At 40.6% G+C, this 25,313-nt stretch overlaps 1 protein-coding gene and 1 long non-coding RNA gene across 2 annotated transcripts; one reads left to right on the top strand and one right to left on the bottom strand.

Moving 5' to 3' along the window:
* Positions 1-5,806: 5,806 nt before the first annotated feature.
* Positions 5,807-6,068, top strand: LOC124999301. Its single transcript, XR_007111179.1, has 2 exons — positions 5,807-5,877; positions 5,977-6,068. It is a non-coding gene; the product is annotated as an uncharacterized LOC124999301 (long non-coding RNA).
* A 1,749-nt stretch (positions 6,069-7,817) lies between these two features.
* Positions 7,818-11,994, bottom strand: LOC124999275. Its single transcript, XM_047574114.1, has 9 exons — positions 11,798-11,994; positions 9,732-10,049; positions 9,330-9,590; positions 9,083-9,232; positions 8,840-8,926; positions 8,733-8,761; positions 8,573-8,629; positions 8,400-8,474; positions 7,818-8,272 (listed from the first exon to the last, which is right to left on the bottom strand). Exons 1-9 carry the CDS (start codon positions 11,859-11,861, stop codon positions 8,159-8,161), a joined length of 1,155 nt encoding a protein of 384 aa, XP_047430070.1. The 5' UTR covers positions 11,862-11,994; the 3' UTR covers positions 7,818-8,158.
* Positions 11,995-25,313: the final 13,319 nt, after the last annotated feature.

The raw sequence follows: 25,313 nt of genomic DNA, 5'->3' as shown, positions 1-25,313 counted from the left end.
GGAGCCGAGTCAGCGAAAAGAGTTAGATTTCCTGCGTTTTTGCTGGTCTCACATTTGGGCTCACTGTGACAAAACAGTAGCTCATATCAGAAAAACAAGCAGACCATGGGCGTTTTAAACCCTTCCTGAAGACTTTGGGGCGAAGCTTGATGCTGTAGGGGCTGGGCCTCAGGTGAAGCCCCGTAGCCCCTAACTAGTGCCAGAGATGAGACAACAGAGGCTGAAGGGGTTGAACTGTGAATAGAAACTAACACCTCTCTGACCACTGAATCAACACCACGATGGTTCACATGACTTCATATGTTCTTCATATATTTATGAATTTAAATGACATTTACTTTGAATATGCAGAGAAACATGGTTTTCATCACCCGACTGAGACCGAACACAAACTGACATGAATAAAGAAGATGATGAACCTTCTACACCTGGAAACCACATGAAGAATGTTCACATATTCAAATCTTAATTTAAAGGATTTTATTTAATTTGACTGCAGCATTTATTCCAGATTAATCAAATTCCTTGCACTTGAATGGATCTGTATCACACAATGAGTCTATATTTATTTTTAGCCACATGTTGAATCTCAAATATATGAGACAATTAACTGAATTGTTACAAACCTTTTAGAGACTCTTCATGTCATCAACTTTTCATGTAGTTTTCAAGTTAATGAATCCTTACCTGTAAACTGAAGCATTAGTATCATCAGTGACAACAGTTTAATCCATTTGAATTCATTCATCATTCTTGTCCGTCTTTCTCCGTCTTCCTCCTTCTTAGAACTGTCTCACTGTCTACAGTAGTTTTCCGTATAGAGAGATACAGCGTTGACTTTCTGTGATGTCACTTCCTCATATTGACTGCTAGTCTCTTTCTAGTGTGTGCAGAAAGAAGGTAACACATCTAACTTCCTTATTGTGTACAAGGCAGTGATGCAGGGTTTAACTCTGTGACCTCTACTATTAATTTATGATATATAAATAGTCTTTACCAAAATGACAAAGAGACTGTGATATACAGCTCTAACTGAAACAAAATCTTTAGCAGCTGTGTGAAGCAGCATATTGGTGTAACTACAAAACCACAATAAGAACAAAAAGTGCACACGGTGTCCACTCCCATGGTGCATTTGTGGCAGTCACGTGTTTGAGGCCTTAAAGTAAGAAGAAGACAAATGTGTGAAGATTGTTAGTGAAGATAAATACGTGCAAAAATGCAACACTTAGTATTTTGTTCGTTAATGTTTCTTAGTCTGACATGTGAAGAGTAAAAGTACTCACCCATAGAAACTAGTTAGGTTGTTGTGGATGTACAACAGTAACTTGGGTCAGTGGTTTTATCGTCCTCAGACTGGAGACATGATGAGGAAGTGACCTCACTAAGCTCATGAGTCACATGTTATATTCATCTTTAAGTAGAAACCTCTTTGGATTCATCAACGTGAGGACGAGAGAAGAGGACGAGAGAGACATAGAAGAGCAATGGTTGAATTCAGATGGATTCAAATGTCTTTGTTCCTGATCCTGATGCTTCAGTTTCCAGGTAACATCACGCTGATGAAAGACACAGTCTTTAAATAGGTTTCTACTTAAAGAGGAACATGTTAATGAGGTATCACTTCCTCATACAGACTTCAGTCCATGTTTTCTCACCTATGTCCCTCATTTAAGTTGTTGACATCAACTCTCTTCATTTGTCTCCAAGGTCAAGAACAGAAAACCTGTTTGCTAATCAACACAATAGAGGAAGTTGAATGTGTGAAGATTGTTGGTTGAGATAAATGTATTAGTGCTTATTTTCTGAACAATTGTATGAGCATTTATACAAACTGTGACGCCCCCTCTCTTTTTAGTGGAGATGTGTGTGGTTGTGAATTGCTGGTTGGTTGTGTGGAGGAGGGACCGTGATGTCTCTGTGAGGAAGTGACCTCACAAACCACACAGAGCACATGTTGTATTCATCTTTAAGTAGAAACCTCTTTATAGACTGTGTCTTTCATCAACGTGAGGGCGAGAGAAGAGGACGAGAGACAGAGATGAACAATGGTTGAATTCAGATGGATTCAAATGTCTTTATTCCTGATCCTGATGCTTCAGTTTCCAGGTAAGGATACATAGAGAACACATTCAGTTCCGTCACTGCACTGATATTAGAATAGAATAGAATAGAATAGAATAGAATAGAATAGAATAGAATAGAATAGAATAGAATAGAATAGAATAGAATGACTGTATTGTCATCATACATCTCAGAAGTTTCCCCCCCACCTGTGACTTCTGCAGATTTTCTGTGCTCCGCTGAGGCCGAGGGAAGTGGCAATATCTTCCAGGGAGGGCAGGGGGTAGTTGACGATATGCTTTGGGCCGCTTTGATCACGCGATGCAGTGCTCTCCTGTTCCCAGCTGCTGACCTGTAGTGGGGCGTGGTGTTCAACATTAGGTTGTTTGTAGAACACTATGTCTCCATCATTTAATGTCCTTCAGTTTACAGCAAGAGCCAGTTTCCCTAATGTAATCGGGGCTATTGACTGCACACACATGCTATCAAAGTGCCATTACAGGATGAATTTGTTTTTGTCAACAGGAACATTTTCATCCCATAAATGTTTAAATAATATGTGAAGCTCAAATGCAGCTCACTCACATGGTGGCAAGGTGGCCTGGTTCAACGCATAACTCGTCCATTCTGACCAACAGCATGGTTGCGCGATGGGTGGGTTCTCGGTGAGTAACTACTTTATCCGTTAATAAAGTTGTTTCGTCCTAAGTGTTCTTTTCTCACTGAAGCACCTATAATTAGAAAAAAGATAGTGTGATTCATTCAAATGGTGTATGAACAAAGGAAACTAAATCTATTTCGCACGTTTTCTGCCTTCATTTCGTGGCTACCCCCTAAGAAGGTGGCTGTTGACCCCTTTCACCAACCCCGGCACCGACCAAGAGAGGAGGTACAATGACTTCCAGTCCCAAACTCGGGCAGCGGTCGAGAGGGCAATCGACCCGCTGAAGGGACCCTGGCGCTGCCTGGACAGGTCGGGGGCAGTGCTGCTCTACGACCAGAGTAGGTGTGCCGCATTGTAATGCCCCGTGGCGTCCTGCACAACGTGGCACACCGCCATGGCATACCACTGCCATAGAACATCCCCCCACCAGATGAACTGGATGCCAGACCTTGGGAAGCAATACGGACCCGGTAGCACAGCAATTCCTCCACAGCTAATCTGAGAGGTATTTAAACAGCCAGTAAATAAAAATGAAATTTGCCACATAAACATTGTACACACTAATTCATTGTAAATCTAAGGAGCAGGAGTCCAGGTTGAAAAGTCAGTGTCACTCTTCAAGAATATATGGACCTTGTGGACCATAGCTTTAGTTTAACCATACCAATCGAAGTAGTATTCATGAAGAATATGTGTGGGTGTCTTTCTAGGATACAGCGAGAGACGAGGCCCTAGAATGCACTGTTGGTGTGCATCTGCCATCCAGGTCTACATCAGCGGCATCAGCTAAACTGATAATCAGAATTCCTTGTTCTTCCATTTCCCCACCACACGTAAGTATGCTAAATAAAAGTCTACGCAAATCAGAACCACGGACAGCTCCAAAGTGGCTCCCTCTCACAGCAACTCTTTTAGCTTGTTGCATCCATTCCCTTGTAGCTGGTTACCTGACCCCCTCAATCGATTCCACGCTCCAAGCTGTTCCTCTTGACATTCTTCGGGTTCCTCCGATGTTCCAAATTCACATCTTCTTCAATTTCATACAACCATCCCGGCACGCCAGCCTATCTGACATTTCCTTCCACCCGCTGGATACTATCGTGTTCAATCTTAATTCAATCTCAATCTCGCAAAACCACATGAACGCCCAACTAGCCTGACACACATTCCCCTGAGTTCCATTATTCACTACCAAATCAGGTGAAATAGTCACACGTTTCTGGTTCCACTTCCAGATGGACATCCTGAGGCTACCACAGCCACATTCACAACCATCCCGACGACATTGGAAGAGCCCATCTCCAACTCGCCTCTACCAATTGTTTTGGGGGTCAAAGAGCCGGCGCTTCCAGAGATATGCCCGCACCCTGAATCTCACTTTCTTGGTTCCAGCATCCACACTTCGGCCGACCATGATCGATACTACGCCATCCCCTCGATCCCTCTACTCCTTCCGATCCACGACTCATCTTTCCCTCTCCTTTAACATGGCTGAAATAAACTCGACCAAGCGTGGTCTTGTGAGTGAAAGCTCCTCTAAAGTGAAGGCAGAGCATTTAGAGCTCCCCCTGGTGTCTGGCTGCAGTATAGGTCATAAACTGTGATGAGTTTCATTTTACTTATGGGATTATATGCTGTACTTTTCCACTGTTTGATATCACACCTTGCTTTTTTATCATCCAACATTTCTTTGTTTTCATGCTTGTTCTTTCTGTACACACTTTTACATTTTTTAAAAATTTTTTTTTTTTACATTACATTTCTGCAGGACATCAATAAAGTCATTTCTTATCTTATCTTATCTTATCTTATCTTATCTTATCTTATCTTATCTTATCTTATCTTATCTTATCTTATCTTATCTTATCTTATCTTATCTTATCTTAGCTTAGCTCCACTCTCACACAGAACTGATCAGACTCTGGCTCCAAACTCAACAGATGGTGAAACTAATAATATTCCTGGATTCTAGCGTCAGTTTGACCAATGGAAGAAAGTGGAGACAGTTTGGTCCTTTTTAAAAATTTAAAACCTTTTTAAAAATTGTAACAGTCATCTTTTTCATGTTACTCTTTATTTTTAACATTTCTGTCTCTTTGTCTCAACAGCAACAACTGGACAACGTTCATATGTCACTGTCAGAGTGGGACATGACGTCTCTTTGTCTTGTGGAAATGTGACAGATGGACAGAAGAACTGTGACAGTACTACCTGGTTGTTTAAGGGTTTAAGAGACAGAACAACAGTAAAGTTGGTTAATCTTGGAAAGATCAGATATAAACCAGACAGACTGCTCTGTGTTGGATCATTATCCATGTAGTCACACAGTGGAGTGGCTGTATGAGGGTAAAGAGGAAATATCAGACATGGAGATATCACCACCTTCCTGCTCTGCCACTGTAACATTTCCATCTTCTCACCTTAATCAGAGGATTTATGAGTTATTGAAGTGTAAAGTGACAAATGTTTACACTAAGAAAGGGCAGGTGTTTACCTTCAGCCCTCAGTCCTTAGGTGAGAATCAAACCAGTTTCTATCATATATACAAATTAAACTGTGACATTGTTACATGCTGTGATTGTATTTGTTCAGGTGAAGACGTAACAACAATAAAAACAAGGAAAAACTACAACCACAACAAAGACTGAAACAACTGAAACAACAACAACATCAGTGAAACTCACCTCATCAGAACAGACAATCAGAACAACATCTCCAACCAACAATAACCCACCAAATCTTCAACACAGAGACTGAATCTCTCTCATCTCTTAATGTCTGATATTTAAATGTTAGACTGACTCTTGGATATTGGTGGAGCTATGATCATTATTGTACATTTATTAAAGTTAATGTTCTATGAATATTAGTTCTTGGTTTACTCTTCAGAACAAAAATCTTTCATGTTGTTTGTGTTTCTCGATTCTTCCCATTTTTTGAGATCCATCATTGTGTCTGTGGGTTTAGCAGCACTCTTAATATCTGTTGGTACGTTCAATATGTGGATTAAAACTAAAGGTGAGAACATTTACAGACGAAAGTTTTAGTCAGAAAAAGCTTTTGATGAACCTGGAATTTGGCTGTTGAAGCTAAAGTGGACTCTCTCATTTGTCTTTTCAGGGAACAAGACACAGATGGAAGAAAACACTGTGAGTTTAAACCCTGAACATTCAAACATTTGTACAGGTCCAACTTGACAGAGTCAAACCAGTGTTTGTGATGTTTGTTTGTGGTGTTGTTTTCCACAGGTGCAGAATGATGGAGGTGAAGGTGAAGGTTCAGTGATCTATGAAAACTCTGGAGACCCTTCTGCTTCAGTCAGACTCCACTGATCAACAACTTCAACATCAACTCACCACAGAGACGAGTCCACTGCTGTTAAACATCATCTCATCACATTTAACATGAGCAGAAAACAACACAAGCACAAGATCATTTTAATACTGTGGATCAACAACATGACAAGACATTTAGAGTCTTCAGCTAAATCACATCAACACTGTTTGATCTCAGCTTCAACCAACAACAAATATTTCTGATAGTATTTATGTAGAACATTTACTGTCTTATATAGTATATATTATATATATATATATAATATTTTTAATCTTGAATGTTTGACTTTACTGAGCTTTAAAATCTTAATGTTATCTGTAACTGATTCTTCTTTGCCATTGCTCACATTAATATGACTTCTAGAAAATGAAGCATTTATTGATGATGAATTTCCAGTGTGTGTTCTAGACTGCAACCAACACAAACTTTCCTCTGCCTTCGTGTTGTCTTCTACCTTTTGTCCTCCAGGGTCAATTGGACCATGTGTGTTTTGACTGTTTATATAAAGCAACATATACATTCATTTTTTTTGTTTGTTTGTTTGTTTGTTTTGTTTCACCTTTCTTGTGAAGTTGCTTCCAACATAACAATATGAATTTTACATTTATTGTTTTAATTTATGGTATGATTCAACTCAGTGTTTCTTAATCCCTCCTCGGGGAACATGAGTGTGTCCTTATCAGGCCACTGAAGGGCTGAGTGGTCATATTTGAATGTGCGGTCAGTGTTGGGTGTACGTTCGGATGTGCGGAAGGAGCACGTGGTCATACGTTACAGTTGGGTGTTTGTGGAGTGAAATTTGGCCTCCTTCTCCTTCTCCATTGCTGTGAGCTCCTCTGTGCGTGTGATTTTTGTAACCATGGTTACGGCAGTAGTAGAGTGAAAGTACTCAGTTACTTTATTAATGGTGGTGTCCTGTACTAGAGTAAAAGTACTTAGGTACTTTATTAACGGTGGAGTCCTGTACTGGAGCAAAAGTACTCAGTTAATTTATTAATGATGGAGTCCAGTAGTCGAGTAAAAGTACTCAGTTTATTACAGGTCGAGTCTAATCCTTGAGCAAAAGTATTAAGTTACTTTATTAACGGGGGAATCCAGTACTAGAGTAAAAGTACTAAGTTACTTTATTAATGGTGGAGTTGAAGTAAGCAAGGTTTACAGTTGTCAGGGAAACTACAGCAGAGCTTCCAGTTGCCCCAGAGTGATGGTAGCACAACATTTAAATGGGAACCCCCAACCAATCGATCCTTCAACGGGCGTGGTGATCAGTCTGCAGAAGAAAATCACCTTCACTGGGAACTCACAGGACAGAAAAGACAGTGGGTAGGATCTAGCTATAAGGACTTCGTTTGTCTTTTATTGAACACAATCCAAGAAAAAAGATATTTTTCTCAGCTACAGTCTTCACTCATTACACCTCCTCTCTTCTATTACTGGTCAACAACCTTTCTACTCTTGACTTCATTGTTAAAAGTACTGAAGACCAGACAGCTTAAATGTTAGACGTGTGGTTGTTGATGTCACCAGTTTCACCTCCTATAGGAATAAAACCACCTGAGTATTCTCCAACGTTTAATGGATTTATGACTAAGGTGAAAGCTTCATGAAAAAAACAAAAAAAACAAATAAATGAATCATGTGACACAGGTTTTATGACTGGGAGACTTTTTAATTTAAATGTATTAGAGTATTATTTACATCAGAATATGTGACGGGTCTGAAAACACAAAATACTGGAAAATAATTTTACATGAAATGTGTTGAACCACAGAAGGAAATACATTTGCATCTATTTTATAAAATACATGGTAAAATATTGTGTCCATGTGAGGACAAAGTCTAAAGAGGACAGTATAGAGTCTGTCTGACCTCCCTATGAACACTCTCCACCACTAGAGGGAGTCTCTACTCTCTTAATGAATCCATGTCTCATAGACATGATACTGTATAACCCTAACCCTAAGGTGATCTGATGACGGTTTGTCGATATCCTATACGATATAGGATATATGATATATTACACAAAATATAAGATAAGAGAGGACATGAGATTCCTCTTGGTGCTTTCATGTTCCATTTAACAGATTTAACCTCTTATTTGTTTAGTTTGTTGATGGTAGAATAGAGGTCTCTGGGATCAGCAGAAGAGGAGGAAGCTTTCACAGTGCTGTAGACCACAGAGCCACCTTCATCATCATCATCACGGTCCTAACAGGAAACATTGCAGCACATTTCATCCACTCAATCTTAACACAACACAACACAACCTGACAGGAGTTCTTAACATCATGATTGTTCTGTTAACATCTCCACTATGATCCATTAGAGATCTTACCTGGGCTTTAGCTTTACTCTTGGTCTTCTTGGTGTAGCTGATGGAGGCGTAGCAAACACCATCCTCAGGTTGAGCCTACACAGTGAACACAACATAAAGAACACAACATAATGACTCTACATCTGCTCTATCAGTGAGTGTAACTCTGTACTGGGTGTAGTTTGTGATCTCACCGTGTCCTGACTGGTTTCTGGACCAGACTGAGTCTCTGCAGAGTTTAAGTTCAGTTCCTGTACAAATACAGTTCAGGAACATTCTGTGTTTATGCAATTATTTATATCATTACACAGTTGCCATTGTACAAGAATTTCATTATTCAGTGTTTAAACTCACAGTGTTTTCTTTCATCTGTGTTTTCTTTCCTGAAAATATAAAAGAGTTGAGTTTAACCTCTAAAAAATTCAAGTTCCACCAGAATGTTGGTCTGTGAATGTTCTCACCTTTAGTTTTCCTCCATCTGATGATGACGACAAATATCGAGAGTAATAATAAACCCACAGGAACAATCATATACCACCATGACCAAACTGGAGAGAGAAGTTTAAATGATTAAAGAGTCTCTGGGTCTGAGATGATGAGCTGGATGTTGAGAAAAAAGAAAATGATGAAGGCTGAGACTGAATATGAGAAAAAAAGAGTCAAGGGTCAGTCTCACATTCAGATTTTAACTATTCCATCTCTACCTTGTTGATTTGTTGGATCGTTGGTGTTTGGAGATGTTGTTCTGATTGTCTGTTCTGATGAGGTGAGTTTCACTGATGTTGTCATTTTTTTACTTGTTGCTGTTGGTTTAATTGTTGATTTCACTTTGTTCTTTCTCTTTTCATCTTTTCCTGAATAAGTCAAAAACAACATATAACAATTTGAACAGTCAAACAGACTCCATGTTACCTTTACTTTATAGATAATAGAAACTGGTTTGTTTCTCACCTGAGGACTGAGGGCTGAAGGTAAACAGCTGAACTTTCTTAGTGTAACCATTTGTCACTTTACACTTCAATAACTCATAAATGCTCTGATTAAGGTGAGATGATGTAAATGTCACAGGGTGAGTGCAGGAAGGTGATGATATCTGCATGTCTGATATTTTCTCTTTACCATCATACAGCCACTCCACAGTGTAAATACATGAATCATAATCCAACACAGAGCAGAACAAGACGACTTTATCATTGTCCTCACGTTCAGTCACTGGAGAAGATGGAGATATTGAGAGAGAAAGACAACAAGAGGAAAATGAACTTCATCACTGTGATCATACTTATTGTCATGTTTCACTATGTTGTTCTAATGAGACAGTTTGACCTGGAACATTATGATGGAAATACTCACTGGTAATAACAGACAGATAAACCTGAAAGTCTTCTCCTTGTTGTCGTCCTGATATGATCTGTCTGCAGGTGTAATGACCAACATCATCATCTGTGACCTTCTTTATAACCAGAGAACAGTTTGTTGTAACTCTCAGTCTGTCTGGTTTAGATCTGATCTGTCCATGTTTAACCAGCTCTACTGTTGTTCTGTCTCTTAAACCATTGAACAACCAGTCAGTACTGTCACAGTTCTTCTGTCCATCTCTCACATTTCCACAAGACAAAGTGACATCATGTCCAACTCTGACAGTGACAGATGAACGTTGTCCAGTTGTTGCTGTTGAGACAAAGAGACAGAAATATGAAAAATAGAATGTAAATGAAAATATTTAGTGTGAGGCGCTATCACACTTTAATCATCATGTCGACTAGACACTGATCATGTGACAATAACAACATGGACACCTCCTAGAAGACAGGTGAGGAGTCCAGTGGGTGGTTGCAGCAAACTAGCAGCAGTTCATCAAGTGTGTGGAAATACTTCACTAAAGATGAAGCCCAGACTACCGTGACATGTCAGTCCTGAAATACAACAAAAGTACTACTGCAATACATCTGAAAAGACATCACCATTGTTCTTCTCTGTCTGACACAGACTCTAAAGAGGTTTCTTCTTAAACATGAATATAACATGTGCTTTGAACAGTTTGTGAAGTCACTTACTCACAGAGACTCTAGTCCATGTTTTATTATTCTTTCACTTGAGGAGTCACAAGTCACAATATTGGACTTTTCATTGTCCAATATTGTGTCAAGATTTTAAATGTTAATATTGGGTGCATTTCAGGACTCTCTACAGTGTTTCATGATCAGACCAACAATAGACAGTTTATTGAACTGGAATGTGTGAAGACGTCATCTGCAGATATCAAGTCTGAATTACCAGCATCACCAGAGAAAAATGTTTGCAGTAACGCTGTTCTTCTTTTCTTTTAAAGGTTTTTCTTATAATACACACTTTATGTAGATTCTGACAGCACACATGAACAGATGAGTGAAGAGTTAAACTCCTCACAACACACATTTCATGATCTCTGTTGAATATACAGTGGTGTGAAAAAGTGTTGTCTCCTTCCTGATTTCTCATGTTTTTGCATCAACACTCAAATATTACAGATCATCAGACAAATTAACTAAAATATAAGACAAAGATAACACAAGTAAACACTAAATGCAGTTTTTAAATGAAAGTTTTGTAGGCTTGTAGGGCCATGTAGGCTGGGATTTAGTTTTATCTTCTTAATAAAAACCTTCATTTTGTGTTTTCTTGTATTATCTTTGACTAATATTTACATTTGATGATGATCTGAAACATTTAGTTGTGACAAACATGCATAAAAATAAGAAACCAGGAAGGGTGCAAACACTTTTTCACACCACTGTGAAATGACATTGTCACTGTCACCTCATGAGATAAGATACAGGATTGTTTTCACCAGTGTACCTAATGTTTTGGCAAAACACAAGAAAAATAAGGATTAATTCCAGGAACTTTGACTTAATGAAGTGTAGTAAAATATGATCCTTGATATCATCATTAAGTGTGTGTCACCCGTCCAGACAAACACAAAGTATGGAACACCATAAGTGCCATTAATGCAGAACATTATCTAAACCTGAACATTTACCCAAAAAACATCAGTCTACACTGACATGGAAACTATTTCAGTCACGGAGGGAAACCAGGAACTAAAACTACCAACATGAATGAGTTCATCTTTCTAACTCTATCTGTGGTTTGGTTTGATGCTGCACTAAACCATGACTGACAACAACCACAACATCCTGTAAATAACACACAGTAAAACAATTGTTAAGATGTGAAGACAATGGTGAGAATCCATTTGTATTTTAAATCTTATTTTAAAGGATTTTAATTCATCTGACTGCAGCATTTGATACCAGATTAATCAAATCACCTGCACTTGAATGGATCTGTATCACACAATAGGTCTATATTTATTTTAAGCCACATGTTGAATCTCAAATATGTGACTCAATTGATTAATTTTTGTTGATTTTTACCTGTAAACTGAAGCATCAGTATCATCAGTGACAACAGTTTAATCCATCTGAATTCATCCATCATTCTTGTCCGTCTTTCTCCGTCTTCCTCCTTCTTAAAACTGTCTCACTGTCTAAAATAGTTCTCCTTGTAGAGAGACACAGCGTTGACACTCTGTGATGTCACTTCCTCATATTGACTGCTAGTCTCTTTCTAGTGTTCCTTGTGTACAAGGCAGTGATGAAGGGTTTGACTCTGTGACCTCTACTCTTCATTTGACACATAGAAACACTCTGGAAGAAAATGAAAATTGAGGCTGTGATATACAGCTTTGCGTCTAAACTAAAGAATGATCTTTAGTAGCTGAATGAAGGAGCATATTACTGTGACTAGAAAACCACAATAAGAAAAAAAATGAGGTTAGTGAGGTCACTTCCTCATAGAGACTTCAGTCCATGTTTTCTCACCTCTGTCCCTCACTGAAGTTGTTGACATCAACTCTCTACATTTGTCTTTTCTGTGGACAGACTAAGAATAAACACCGTTTTAAACTGACTCTCTTTCCCACAGTGTTTTAGAGGGAGGTCAAGTATAGAACAGAACAGAGGAAGGTTGATGTGTGAAGATGGTTAGTTGAGATAAATGCATCTGTGCTTCTCTGTTCACACTGTTTTATTATTAGAGGAAACCAAGCAGGTTTCATGATGACGTTTGTCAGCTCTCATTGGTACCTCTGAAGTCATGGTTATTTTATGAGACCTGAGTGTGTTGATCTTCACATGCTCATCTTCCTCTGTTCTATTACTGGTCAAGAAACTGGACCGATCTCACTGTAGAACACTGTAGATAGGAGAGTCAGAAAAATTATATGATATATAAAAACATAAAATGTATATTTTATTTATATATCAACATTTTAAATTCTAACTAGACAATTCCCTCTGGGAAATTTTGAAGGAGCTATGGGAGCTAATGGCGGGGGTACTGTCTCTGTCAACATGGGAGTTAGCACAGTTAGCCTAAATTTGGCACAGTTAGCTTAAAGTTAGCACACTTAATGCACATTTAGCACAGTTAGCTTACGTTAGCATAGTTAGGCTACATTTAGTTCAGTCAAACCACATGTCGCACACTTGACCCACATGTCACACAGTTAGCACACTTAACCATCATTTAGCACAGTTAGCATACGGTTAGCACAGTTAGCCTACATTTAGCACAGTTAGCTTAAAGTTAGCACACTTAATGCATATTTAGCACAGTTAGCATACGGTTAGCACAGTTAGCCTACATTTAGCACAGGCAGCTTAAAGTTAGCACACCTAATGCACATTTAGCACAGTTAGCTTACGTTAGCATAGTTAGCCTACATTTAGCACAGTTAGCCTGTGTGTGAGAGAGTAATGCACGCTTTCGCCCACATGTTTGTACATCCTGCTACTGCTGAGCTTAAGCGCGTGCGCGCATGTGCGTGTCACTGTCATCACAAAGTTACCTTTTTACTGGTCTCACATTTGGGCTTACTGTGACAAAACGGTAGCTCCTATCAGAAAAACAAGCAGACTGTGGGCGTCGTAAGCCCTTTCTGAAGACTTTGATATGTTTTTGGTCCTCCTGGAGCAAATATTTTGGACACACTCGCGAGTTAAACACAAAGGTGCTTCTCCTTTTCTCAGAAAATCTTTACATTGGAGTGAATGGAGAGCAGACAGGTACTTTACCGTGAACAGAGGCTCACAGTTTAAATTCTGTACATCTCACTGCTTTGCCGAGCACATTGTGAGAGACACAACAAGTTTGTCTACAACTGTGGAAAAAAATCATGTGACTAGTGTGTATATTGTGGCCGGGACAAGCGTGAAAAGAGGAAAATTTAAGGTGATTTCAAACACGTTCTCTCACTCTAAGTAGCAACATTCCGCACTCGAAAACGAGATTTTTCGAAAAAGGTCATGATCATTGAACAGTGATTGATCAACAACTATAAGACCTATCAAAACGAGATGATAATGCACCAATACATAAGGCTTGTGTCTACTTTTTAGAGTTCAAATGAAGTCTGTGGGTGAAAGTATGCCTGAGCAGTAGACCTTTGAAAAACTGTCTTTTTTGCGTGTTTTTTTCCGGCCGTCCCATTCATTTCCAATGAAAAATTTATCGCAGTTGTGAAAAATTCATATTTCGTAAAGAAAAGTAATAGGACACCGATCCCGATTGAGCCGCTCATTTTGATATTTAGCTCGTCCTACAGCTTGCTGCTGTAGACTGGAGGCTCAGGCGTTGCCCCGTAGCCCCTGTGAATAGTAACTAACACCTCTCTGACCACTGAATCAACACCACGATGGTTCATATGACTTCATATGTTCTTCATATATTCATGAATTTAAATGAAATTTACTTTGAATATGCAGAGAAGGATTATTTTCATCACCAGACTGAGACCAAACGCAAACTGACATGAATAAAGAAGACGATGAACCTTCTACACCTGGAAACCCCATGAAGAATGTTCACATATTTAAATCTTAATTTAAAGGTTTTTATTTCATCTGACTGCAGCATTTATTCCAGATTAATCAAATCACCTGCACTTGAATGGATCTGTATCACACAATGAGTCCATATTTATTTTTAGCCACATATTGAATCTCAAATATATGAGACAATTAACTGAATTGTTAGAGACCTTTTAGAGATTCCTGTTAAATGAATCCTTACCAGTAAACTGAAGCATCAGTATCATCAGTGACAACAGTTTAATCCATTTGAATTCATCCATCATTCTTGTCCGTCTTTCTCCGTCTTCCTCCTTCTTAGAACTGTCTCACTGTCTACAGTTCTTTTCCGTATAGAGAGACACAGCGTTGACGTTCTGTGATGTCACTTCCTTATATTGACTGCTAGTCTCTTTCTAGTGTGTGCAGAAAGAAGGTAACGCTTCTAACTTCCTCATTGCGTACAAGGCAGTGATGCAGGGTTTGAATCTGTGACCTCTACTTTTAATTTATAATATATAAATAGTATTTACCAAAATGACAAAGAGATTGTGATATACAGCTCTAAGTACAAGCAAAATCTTTAGCAGCTGAGTGAAGCAGCATATTGGTGTGACTACAAAACCACAATAAGAACAAGAATTGCACACGGTGTCCACTCCCATGGTGCATTTGTGGCAGTCACGTGTTTGAGGCCTTAAAGTAAGAAGAAGACAAATGTGTGAAGATTGTTAGTGAAGATAAATACGTGCAAAAATGCAGCCCTTAGTCTTTTGTTGGTAAATGTTTCTTAGTCTGACATGTGAAGAGTAAAACTACTCACCCATAAAAACTGTTTGGTTGTTGTGGATGTACAACAGTAACTTGTGGTTTTATCGTCCTCAGACTGGAGACACGATGAGGAACTGACCTCACTAAGCTCATGAGTCACATGTTATATTCATCTTTAAGTAGAAACCTCTTTAGCGACTGTGTCTTTCATCAACGTGAGGATGAGAAAAGAGGACAAGAGAGACAGAGAAGAACAATGGTTGAATTCAGATGCATTTAAATGTCTTTGTTCCTGATCCTGATGCTTCAGTTTCCAGGTAACATCACGTTGATGAAAGACACAGTCTCTAAAGAGGTTTCTAGTTAAAGACGAACATGTTAATGAGGTATCACTTCCTCATAGAGACTTCAGCCCATGTTTTCTCACCTCTGTCCCTCATTTAAGTTGTTGACATCAACTCTCTACAATTGTCTTTTCTTTAAATAGATAAAGAATGAACACTGTTTTAAACTTTATATTTTCATTTTTATGTTTGATGTATTTTGCTGACTCTTTACTACAGTGTTTTAGAGGGAGGTCAAGAACAGAAAAGTTGTTGCTAATCAACACAATAGAGGAAGTTGAATGTGTGAAGATAGTTCGTTGAGATAAATGCTTTCGTGCTTCTTTTCTGAACTTGGGGGGGGGGGGGGGGGCATTGGGGCTTCTGCTAAATAAAATAGACAAATTACAATAAAAACAGGCCTAGCTCAACTTCATCTGTGTGAAACGAAAAGATAAGAAAAGAAAAGGCCTGACTGTCCTGGCTACAAAAACATCCGAACACTGACTTCAGAGGTGCAATACGTTTATAGAAAAGAAGAACTGCATGAACATTTACACAAACTGTGATGACTCGTCCCTTTTTAGTGGAGATGTGTGCGGTTGTGAGTTGCTGGTTGGTTGTGTGGAGGAGGGACCATGATGTCTGTGAGGAAGTGACCTCACAAACCACACAGAGCACATGTTGCATTCATCTTTAAGTAGAAGACTCTTTAGAGACTCTGTCATTCATCAACGTGAGGACGAGAGAAGAGGACGAGAGAGACAGAGAAGAACAATGGTTGAATTCAGATGGATTCAAATGTCTTTATTCCTGATCCTGATGGATGCTTCAGTTTCCAGGTAAGGATACATAGAGAACACATTCAGTTCAGTCACTGCACTGATATTAAAATAGAATAGAATAGAATAGAATAGAATAGAATAGAATAGAATAGAATAGAATAGAATAGAACATATTGATTGTATTGTCATTGTACATCTCAGCAGTTTGCCCCCCACGTGTGGCTTCTGCAGATTTTCTGTGCTCCGCTGAGGCCAAGGGAGGTGGCAATATCTTCCAGGGAGGGCAGGGGGTAGTTGACGATATGCTTTGGGCCGCTTTGATCACGCGATGCAGCGCTCTCCTGTTCCCAGCTGTGCAGCTTGTTAACCACACCATGATGCTTTCAACTGTGGACTGGGACTTTAAAACATGCACTCGATTCTGTTTTGTGTTTTTTGTTTGTTTGTTTTTTGACAACAGCTCTCTCCACACAGAAGCTGCTGACCTGTAGTGGGGCGTGGTGTTCAACATTAGGTTGTTTGTAGAACACTGTGGCTCCAGTCTCTGGACTTACCCCCCGTATGCTGCTTCATCACCCCATCATTACGAATGTTACATCATTCAGTGTTCTTCAGTTTACAGCAAGAGCCGGTTTTCCTAATGTAATCGGAGCTATTGACTGCAGACACATGCTATCAAAGCGCCATTACAGGATGAATTTGTTTTTGTCAGCAGGAAACATTTTCATCCCATAAATGTTTAAATAATATGTGAACTGGTCTGAACAACGTGGCACACCGCCATGCCATACCACTGCCATAGAACATCCCCCCACCAGAGGAACTGGATGCTGGACCTCGGGAAGCAATGCGGACCCGGTAGCAGGTCATTTCAACCATGTAAACAGGCAAGGACACAGTTTAGCTACTTATTACAAGTGCATTTATTGTGTTGCTAATATCTCCAAGGACGGTTATTACTTGATCCAGACAATAATAATAATAATAATTGATTTCGTCTCGTGATCCCAGCATAGTTTGGTGAGGACACAGCCAGTCGGGCGGACGTCAGCAGCTGGTGTGGAGTCGGTGCTGATGGGAGGCATCACCAAAACTGTTTACAATTATCAGAAATAAAAATTAAGAAAATTGAACATTGAACATGAGTCAACGTGTTTAATATCCTGGCAGCTTCACGCACGAGCTATGTGTATTGTGAACAGCCTATTGTACGACCGGTATAATGACAATATTTCTTAGTTTAACACATTTACCTTGAGGATGATCTGTGTCACTGTAATGAGCTCCCATAACTCCGGCGAGAGCTGTGTCACCCACTATGACAGCCACTCTCTGTTCGGAGGGGGTCAGTTCGTACCCTCCTGACCCCCCCTTCCCCAACCCCCCTGCCCATTGCGATCACGTTTCAGCGGTGTTCCGAAATCCTCCGCTTCACTTCTACCTTAATGTGAGACCATTTTTTTTTTTTATTTCTAAACTGGGCCAACTTTAGTTACCAACTACAACAATCTGTGCTTGTCAAAGACAGGACTACCACTGTGGGTCGACCTATGGTTGGGGATGTCACCACAGTCAACAAGGTGTTTGCTGAGTTCAACAGAATCGCAAGTAAGAATCTTGGGGGAGATTTCTTTGAGCCTCTGGACCAGTATACCCCGTGTTTCATTGAACTTCAAAACAAAAAAGGGAACTGTTGGCCAGCATGAGCTGGATGGTAAGTAGGTTAATTTTGCTTTTGATCTGTATGATAGTTCATCAGTCAAGTTCTAAATGAGATCATCCAGCCCAACCCTATTTCCTGTCTGACTTGTGCCTTGCAAATTACTCTGTTAACTGGTCTTTTCTCTGTGTATCATTAGACACCAGATGTGACAGTACTTCACTCTGTTGTCCTCAAAGGCATTCCCATTTTACTTGGTGACAACTCCATTGAATTCTCCAAGACATGCTCTGTAAGTACTTGCACATGATAAAAAGTTTGGTCTGCAATAAAATAGAACTGTATCTGTGTGGATGTAATTCTATCTCCACAACATACAATATACATTCTGTACAGTGATTGATGTATTTGTATTTTGTACAGCAATTCCTCCACAGCTAATCTGAGAGGTATTTAAACAGCCAGTAAATAAAAATGAAATCTGCCACATAAACATTGTACACATTAATTCATTGTAAATCTAAGGAGCAGGAGTCCAGGTTGAAAAGTCAGTGTCACTCTTCAAGAATATATGGACCTTGTGGACCATAGCTTTAGTTTAACCATACCAAATGAAGTAGTATTCATGAAGAATGTGTCTTTGTGTGTCTTTGTAGGATACAGTGAGAGATGAGGCCCTAGAGTGCACTGTTGGTGTGCTGACAGTTGTCAGTGAAGATAGTCCTCATGAGGGTCCAAGTTTAGTGGTCCTCCAGCCCATCTCCACTGCCATCATTCAGGAGCGAGGTATCGTCATGGATCGTATTAAAACCTTGACTCAGGCAGTTTGTCTGTTATTTGGGCTTACATAGGCTTACATAGGTAATAACAGCTAAACAGATAAGAAATGGGAGAGAGAGAGAGAGAGAAGAAGGACAAGGACCCATTCAAGGAAATTGGTTTGTTTAATTTAAGTGAACTAAAAAAAAAACTAAGATAAAAAACGAGTAGTAAGTTGTAGGTATTTAGTAATTCTACGTAGGGTTAAATTTGTATCAAGCAGACACAAAATGAAAAAAATAAGTTAACACTAAGCATGGCTATTAAGTTTTATGAACTTTCTTAATTTTTTTGAGACACCTTTCACCTTTCACTTTTCAACCAAATTTAGACTTTACAGGGACATGTTTTTCAACGACACCGGTCATTGTACACCGGTTTGCTTCCCAATGGCCCCCAGAAATGTCACAATCCTCCACCCCGTACGAGTTGTATCCCATTGTCATTGCAGCCTTTCTTTTGGGGCATGAGTGGTCCAAAAAGGTAATTCTCATCCATTCTGAGAACATCGCCATCGTAAACATCATAAATAAAGGCTGTTCCAAATCCCTCCTCATCATGCAGTTCACTAGTAAACTCACCCTGACCGCATTCCAACACCAATTTATCGTCCGTGCACGCCATGTTCCAGGACACATGAATGCAATGGTCGACTCTTTGTCTAGTATGTCCGTCCGGAAATTCAGGTCCATAACTATAGACTCGGATCCTGATCCAATTGTGGTTCCACCGTTTTCAGCCACCATCTACAACTAATCAGCCTTGCCTCCTCTCGTCCGCTTCACAAACGACCATCCTAAACAGCCCTTCACCTGCCACACTATCTTCTCACTACTACGGCTGGAACTGCCTTTCCCTTCACTCGACATCGCCTCCCTCACTAGTTTCATCAGGTACTCCCATTTCATCCAAAAGATCAAAACATCTACCATCCAGGTCTACATCAGTGGCATCAGGTTCTTCACTAAACTGATAATCAGAATTCCTTGTCCTTCCATTTCCCCACCACACGTAAGTATGCTAATTAAAGGTCTACACAAATCAGAACCACGGACAGCTCCAAAGCGGCTCCCTCTCACAGCAACTCTTTTAGCTTGTTGCATCCATTCCCTTCAAGTTGGTTACCTGACCCCCTCAATTGATTCCACGCTCAAAGCTGTTCCTCTTGACATTCTTCTGGTTCCTCCGATGTTCCGAATTCACATCTTCTTCAACTTCATACAACCATCGCGGCACGCCAGCCTATCTGACATTTCCTTAACTGTTCCTTAATTCAATCTCGCAAAACCACGTGAACGCCCAACTAGCCTGACATGCATCCCCTCGAGTTCCATTATTCACTACCAAATCAGTTGCAATAGCCACACGTGTCTGGTTCCACTTCCAGATGGACATCCTGAGGCTACCACAGCCACATTCACAACCATCCCAACGACATTAGAAGAGCCCATCTCCAACTCGCCTCTACGAATTGTTTTGGGGGTCAAAGAGCCGGCGCTTCCAGAGATATGTCCCCACCCTGGATCTCATTTCCTGGGTTCCAGCATCCACACTTCGGCCGACCATGCACGATTGATACTACGCCATTCATCAGATCATTTTGTCAACCCTTTCCTCCCTGTCTCTTCGTCACTCGATCCTCTATCTCTCCCCCTTGACCCTCGACCCTTCTATCTCTTCCCTTTGATCCCTCAATCCCTCTGTCCCTCTATCTCTTCCCTCTGATCGCTCGATCTCTTCCCCTTGATCCCTCCATTTCTTCCCCTCGACCCCAGATCCCTCTATTACTTCCCCTCGATCCCTCAATCCCTCTGTCCCTCTATCTCTTCCCTTTGATCGCTCGATCTCTTCCCCTCGATCCCTCCATCTCTTCCCCTCGAACCCAGACCCCTCTATTACTTCCCCTCGATCCCTCCGCTCCTTCCGATCCACAACCCATCTTTCCCTCTCCTTTAACGTGGCTGAAATAAACTCGACCAAGCGTGGTCTTGTGAGTGAAAGCTCCTCTAAAGTGAAGGCAGAGCATTTAGAGCTCCCCCTGGTGTCTGGCTGCAGTATAGGTCATAAGCTCTGAGCCCTCCATGTTAGTCAATGGGATCCCGGCTTATTTGTGGATGGGAGATGGAAGGACAAGGAATTCTGATTATCAGTTTAGTAAAGAAGCTGACCTGGATTGCAGATGTTTTGATCTTTTCGATGAAATGGGGCGTACCTGATGAAACTAGTGAGGGAGGCGATGTCAAGTGAAGGGAAAGGCAGTTGCAGGGATGTGTGGAAGGCTCGAAGCAGTTCCAGCCGTAGTAGTGAGAAAATAGTGTGGCAGGTGAAGGGCTGTTTAGGATGGTCGATTGTGAAGCGGAGGCGAGGATGTCCAGGCGTCTGTCTGGTCTGTTACGGTAGTCAGGCGTGGAAGGGTTAAGGCCGGAGGGGAAGTGATGACGGAAGACCGACGAGAGCAGCGCCTTGTTGCCGGCTGGCTGTGCCGGCTTCTGGATGGACGTTGTTCGAGTGAGCGGCGCCGGGTACGGCCTCTCCCGGTACGTGATGGAGGAGTTGAAGAACGATGATCGGAGTCGCTGGATGGGGGTAATGCAATATGTTATGGCGTACCTGGACTACGGAGAGTAGTCGGTGGAGGTGGTTGGTGTAATTAAATGAATTGGAGACATGTAGTGATACTCTATTTGGTAGCCTGTCATCAGGCATAAACACAAAAATAAAGAAAAGTGAGTGGGAGCGTGTGTGTGGCGCTATTATGCCATGGAGCAGCGCGCACATATAAATAAAAAAGAAATGGTCTGACATGAAGGTAGAAGTGAAGTGGAGGATTTCGGAATATCGCTGAAACCTGATTGCAGCTGATTGGGTCAGGAGGATACGAACTGACCCCCTCCGACCAGAGAGTGGCCATCATAGTGGGTTACACAGCTCTCGCCGGAGTTATGGGAGCCCATTACAGTGACACAGATCATCCCCAAGGTAAATGTGTTGAACTAAGAAATATTGTCATCATACATATGCGCTTCAAATACAATTATTTGTTTTTCCCTGGTGAAATTAGAGTTGCAGGGCTTTCTAACAAGTCCTGTATTGTCTCCCTGTGTTCAGTAGTGTGTTATTAAATGTGTGTGTAAAGTTGGAAATGTCCCAGTGTATCAGCCACAGCGCACTTTTGCAGTCATTAATAAAAGTCATCAGTCTTCTCAATACTTGCAATAAAGTTGTTTTGTCCTTTGTCTTTGTTTCCCGATAAAGCACCTATAATACTTAGAAAAAAGTTGGTGTGATTCATTCAACTGGTGTATGAACAAAAGAAAGCAAATTTCACATGTTTTCTGCCTTCATTTGACACCAGGGCACCATGGCTACCCCCTGAGATCGTGGCAGCACTGACCAAGAGAGGAGGTACAATGACCTCCATTCCCAGACTCTGAAGGAACACTGGCACTGCTTGGACAGGTTGGGAGGACTGCTGCTCTATGACCAGAGAAGGTGTGCTGCACTGTAATGGCCTGTGGTGTCCTGTACAAGGTGGCAAACTGCCATCGCATACCACAGCCAGAGCACATCCTCCCACCAGAGGAACCAGATGCCGGAACCATCAACCTCGAGCCACCCGAGAATCGATATGGGCCAGCAGCATGTCATTTCAACCATGTAAAGAGGCAAGGACACAATTTAGCTTCTTATTCACAAGTGCATTTCTGGCATTGCTAATATCGCCATGGGTGGTAATTATTTGATCATTAATGCCATGCATAGCTCTAACAGTTTCGTTTTTGTGACTTGAGGACACGGCTAGTCGGGCGGACGTAAGCAGCTGATATGGAGACGCCAGGGCGCATGCTGCTGGTGGAGAAGGTGGAGCTGGTGGGACTGGTGGAGGTGCCCTCTCCTGGTTCATTGTCTATTTAGAAATAAATTAAAAAAAAAAAAAATGAAGTGACTAAAAATGGGTCAATGCCTTTTATATCCTGGCAACTTCGCGCACGAGTTATTTGTATTGTGAGCAGCCTATTGTGTGACCAGTATAATGACAGTATTTCTGAGTTTAACACATTTACCCTGGGGATGCCCAGTGGGTGACACAGCTCTCATCGTAGCTTTGTCACCAACTAGGGTAGCCACTCTCTGGTCAAAGTTGTGCAGAGTTGCAGTCATGTTTCACCGGTGGGCTGAACTCCACCACTTCACTTGTGATTACACCCTATGCCTAGTCTGTCCACCAACACCATTGAGTGGTGTTGGTGGTGGTCAGAGGCAGTAGGCGCAAACTGACAGCCACATTTCCATCAGCCTGCCCCAGGTAGTTTACCACCAGGTAGGTACTAAGGTAGTTTACCACCACCAGGGTGTGACTGTGAGTGAATGAATAATGCATACAATTCTAAGTGCCTGCAGCATCTGGAAAAGTGCAATATAAAACACGTACGCTCAATTCCACGTTGATTGGGATGTACAAAGGAAAAGTCCTTGGATCCATGCAAATTACTTTGACACATCTGATTTTAGCGGACGTCATGTTTCAGTGGGAAATCCATGCAAGTCTTTGTACATGAGGCCCCTGATGTGGTTGAACTGGTAATAAAACATACCGTGTAACATGATCACATCATTCTGTGTTATATAGTTTTAGCCAACTTCATTACAACTCACTCCCACAAATCCTCTTTTATGCCTGTATTTATGAAGTGTTACCTCCCCAGGTGTTAACGAGGGGATGAAGGGAAGAAAACTAAAGAATATATTCATGGGCTAGGAAAACAACAGATTGGATATCATGTGTAAAATAAATCTTTATTTAGAATATTTCAAAAGAAAATCTTAACTGAAAATGCTGGCCTTAAATCAGACCAGGACCAACGACCACCAACAAACTCAAAGTGCTGCCACTCTCGGGGAAATAACAAAACAGATTAATCACCCTCTGTTCCACTGAAAACAGTACTCAGGACGTCACCAACAAGAAGAGTAGCAACAAACTGTTGAACAAAGCAGCATCAAACTTCCACCACTGTCTCTCTCTCCAGGCCCCCCTCTCCTCCACTCTTTAACCAGGATCAGCTGATTACCTGAGTGGAACCAGCTGCAGGTTGGAGGAGGAGCATCACCTGGAGGAAGGAGAGTGGAAAGAGACACACAAAAACACACCACAACAACTACTAACGGCACTCAAGCTGTAACATGAAGATAAACCTGATTTACATGAAATGCACTGATTAGTAAATGTGTAACATCAGCCAGGACCCCCCAGGTCAAATCTGACTGAGAATATAAATATAATTTGCAAAGTTCAGCATTTATTTTAAAACTCCTCTTTTGACCTTTGACTTTGAAAATAAATAAATATTGAATAGAAAATCAGTGCAAACCAACTTAGAAATGTGTTACATTTACAGGAAAACTGTCATTAACTTTATATTTTACATCTAAAAATGAGAAGTTTGTACAAAATGAAACATATCGGAAGTTTTTTTCTCCTTCCTTCTTGTTGGTAGAACTGGAGTCAGATAAAAAAGGAACCTTCTGTTTGTATGTGCAATTTTCTTCATCCTCACAACAACAAGGAGATCCACAAGAGTGAAAACAGGAACTTTCTTTCCACTGCCGTCTGGCAACATTAAGGCTCTTTTTCAGGGTGTGCTGCTCATCCTATAAAAGGCATCTGAATAAATCACAAGAATTAACAGAACAAAACTAGATAATTAGTTCAAGTTCTTGTTAAAAGTTAAATCTCAAAGGAAAACCCTACCAAACCTAACCAAAATCAAAACACGTCAACAAACTACACCCCCAAACCTTAACGTGTCTATGCAAACAAGATCTATCCAGAATGACCAAAAAAATGTTTAAATTTTCACAGACCAACAAGTTCAGAAGCATATTCCAAAGAACAATAAGCACAGATTCACAGTTGTCAGGCAAACTACAGCAGAGCTTCCAGTTGCCCCAGAGTGATGGTACCATGACATTTAAATGGAAACCACCAACCAATCGATCCTTCAATGGGCGTGGTGATCAGTCTGCAGAAGAAAATCACCTTCACTGGGAACTCACAGGACAGAATATATAGTGGGTATAATCTAGTTATAAGGACTTTGGTTGTCTTCTAATGAACACAATCCAAGAAAAAAGATATTTTCCTCAGCTACAGTCTTCACTCATTACACCTCCTCTCTTCTATTACTGGTCAACAACCTTTCTACTCTTGACCTCATTGTTACAAGTACTGAAGACCAGACAGCTTAAATGTTAGACGTGTAGTTGTTAATGTCACCAGTTTCACCTCCTTTAGGAATAAAACCACCTGAGTATTCTCCAAAGTTTAGTGGATTTATGACTAAGGTGAAAGTTGCATGAAAAAAACAAAAAAACAAATAAATGAATCATGTGACACAGGTGTTATGACAGGGAGACGTTTTAATTAAAATGTATTAGATCATTATTTACATCAGAATATGTGAAAGGTCTGAAAACACGAAATACTGTAAAATAATTTGACATAAAATGTGTTTAACCACAGAAGGAAATACATTTGCATCTATTTTATGAAAAAGTTGCTAAAATATTGTGTCCATGTGAGGACAAAGTCTAAAGAGGACAGTATAGAGTCTGTCTGACCTCCCTATGAACACTCTCCACCACTAGAGGGAGTCTCTACTCTCTTAATGAATCCATGTCTC

This window comes from Mugil cephalus, chromosome 21 (genome assembly GCF_022458985.1).
Source record: "Mugil cephalus isolate CIBA_MC_2020 chromosome 21, CIBA_Mcephalus_1.1, whole genome shotgun sequence".
In the NCBI taxonomy this organism is placed as follows: Eukaryota; Metazoa; Chordata; class Actinopteri; order Mugiliformes; family Mugilidae; genus Mugil; species Mugil cephalus.
This window is presented reverse-complemented; position numbering and strand designations above follow the sequence as displayed.

Coding starts and splice junctions, on each gene's coding strand:
- LOC124999275 (XM_047574114.1), bottom strand. CDS start 11,861: ATGATGGATGAATTCAGATGGATTAAACTGTTGTCACTGATGATACTG. Junction 10,050..11,797: donor ACTGATGCTTCAGTTTACAG/GTAAAAATCAAC, acceptor TTGTCTCAACAG/CAACAACTGGACAACGTTCA. Junction 8,762..8,839: donor CAGATGGAGGAAAACTAAAG/GTGAGAACATTC, acceptor TTATATTTTCAG/GAAAGAAAACACAGATGAAA.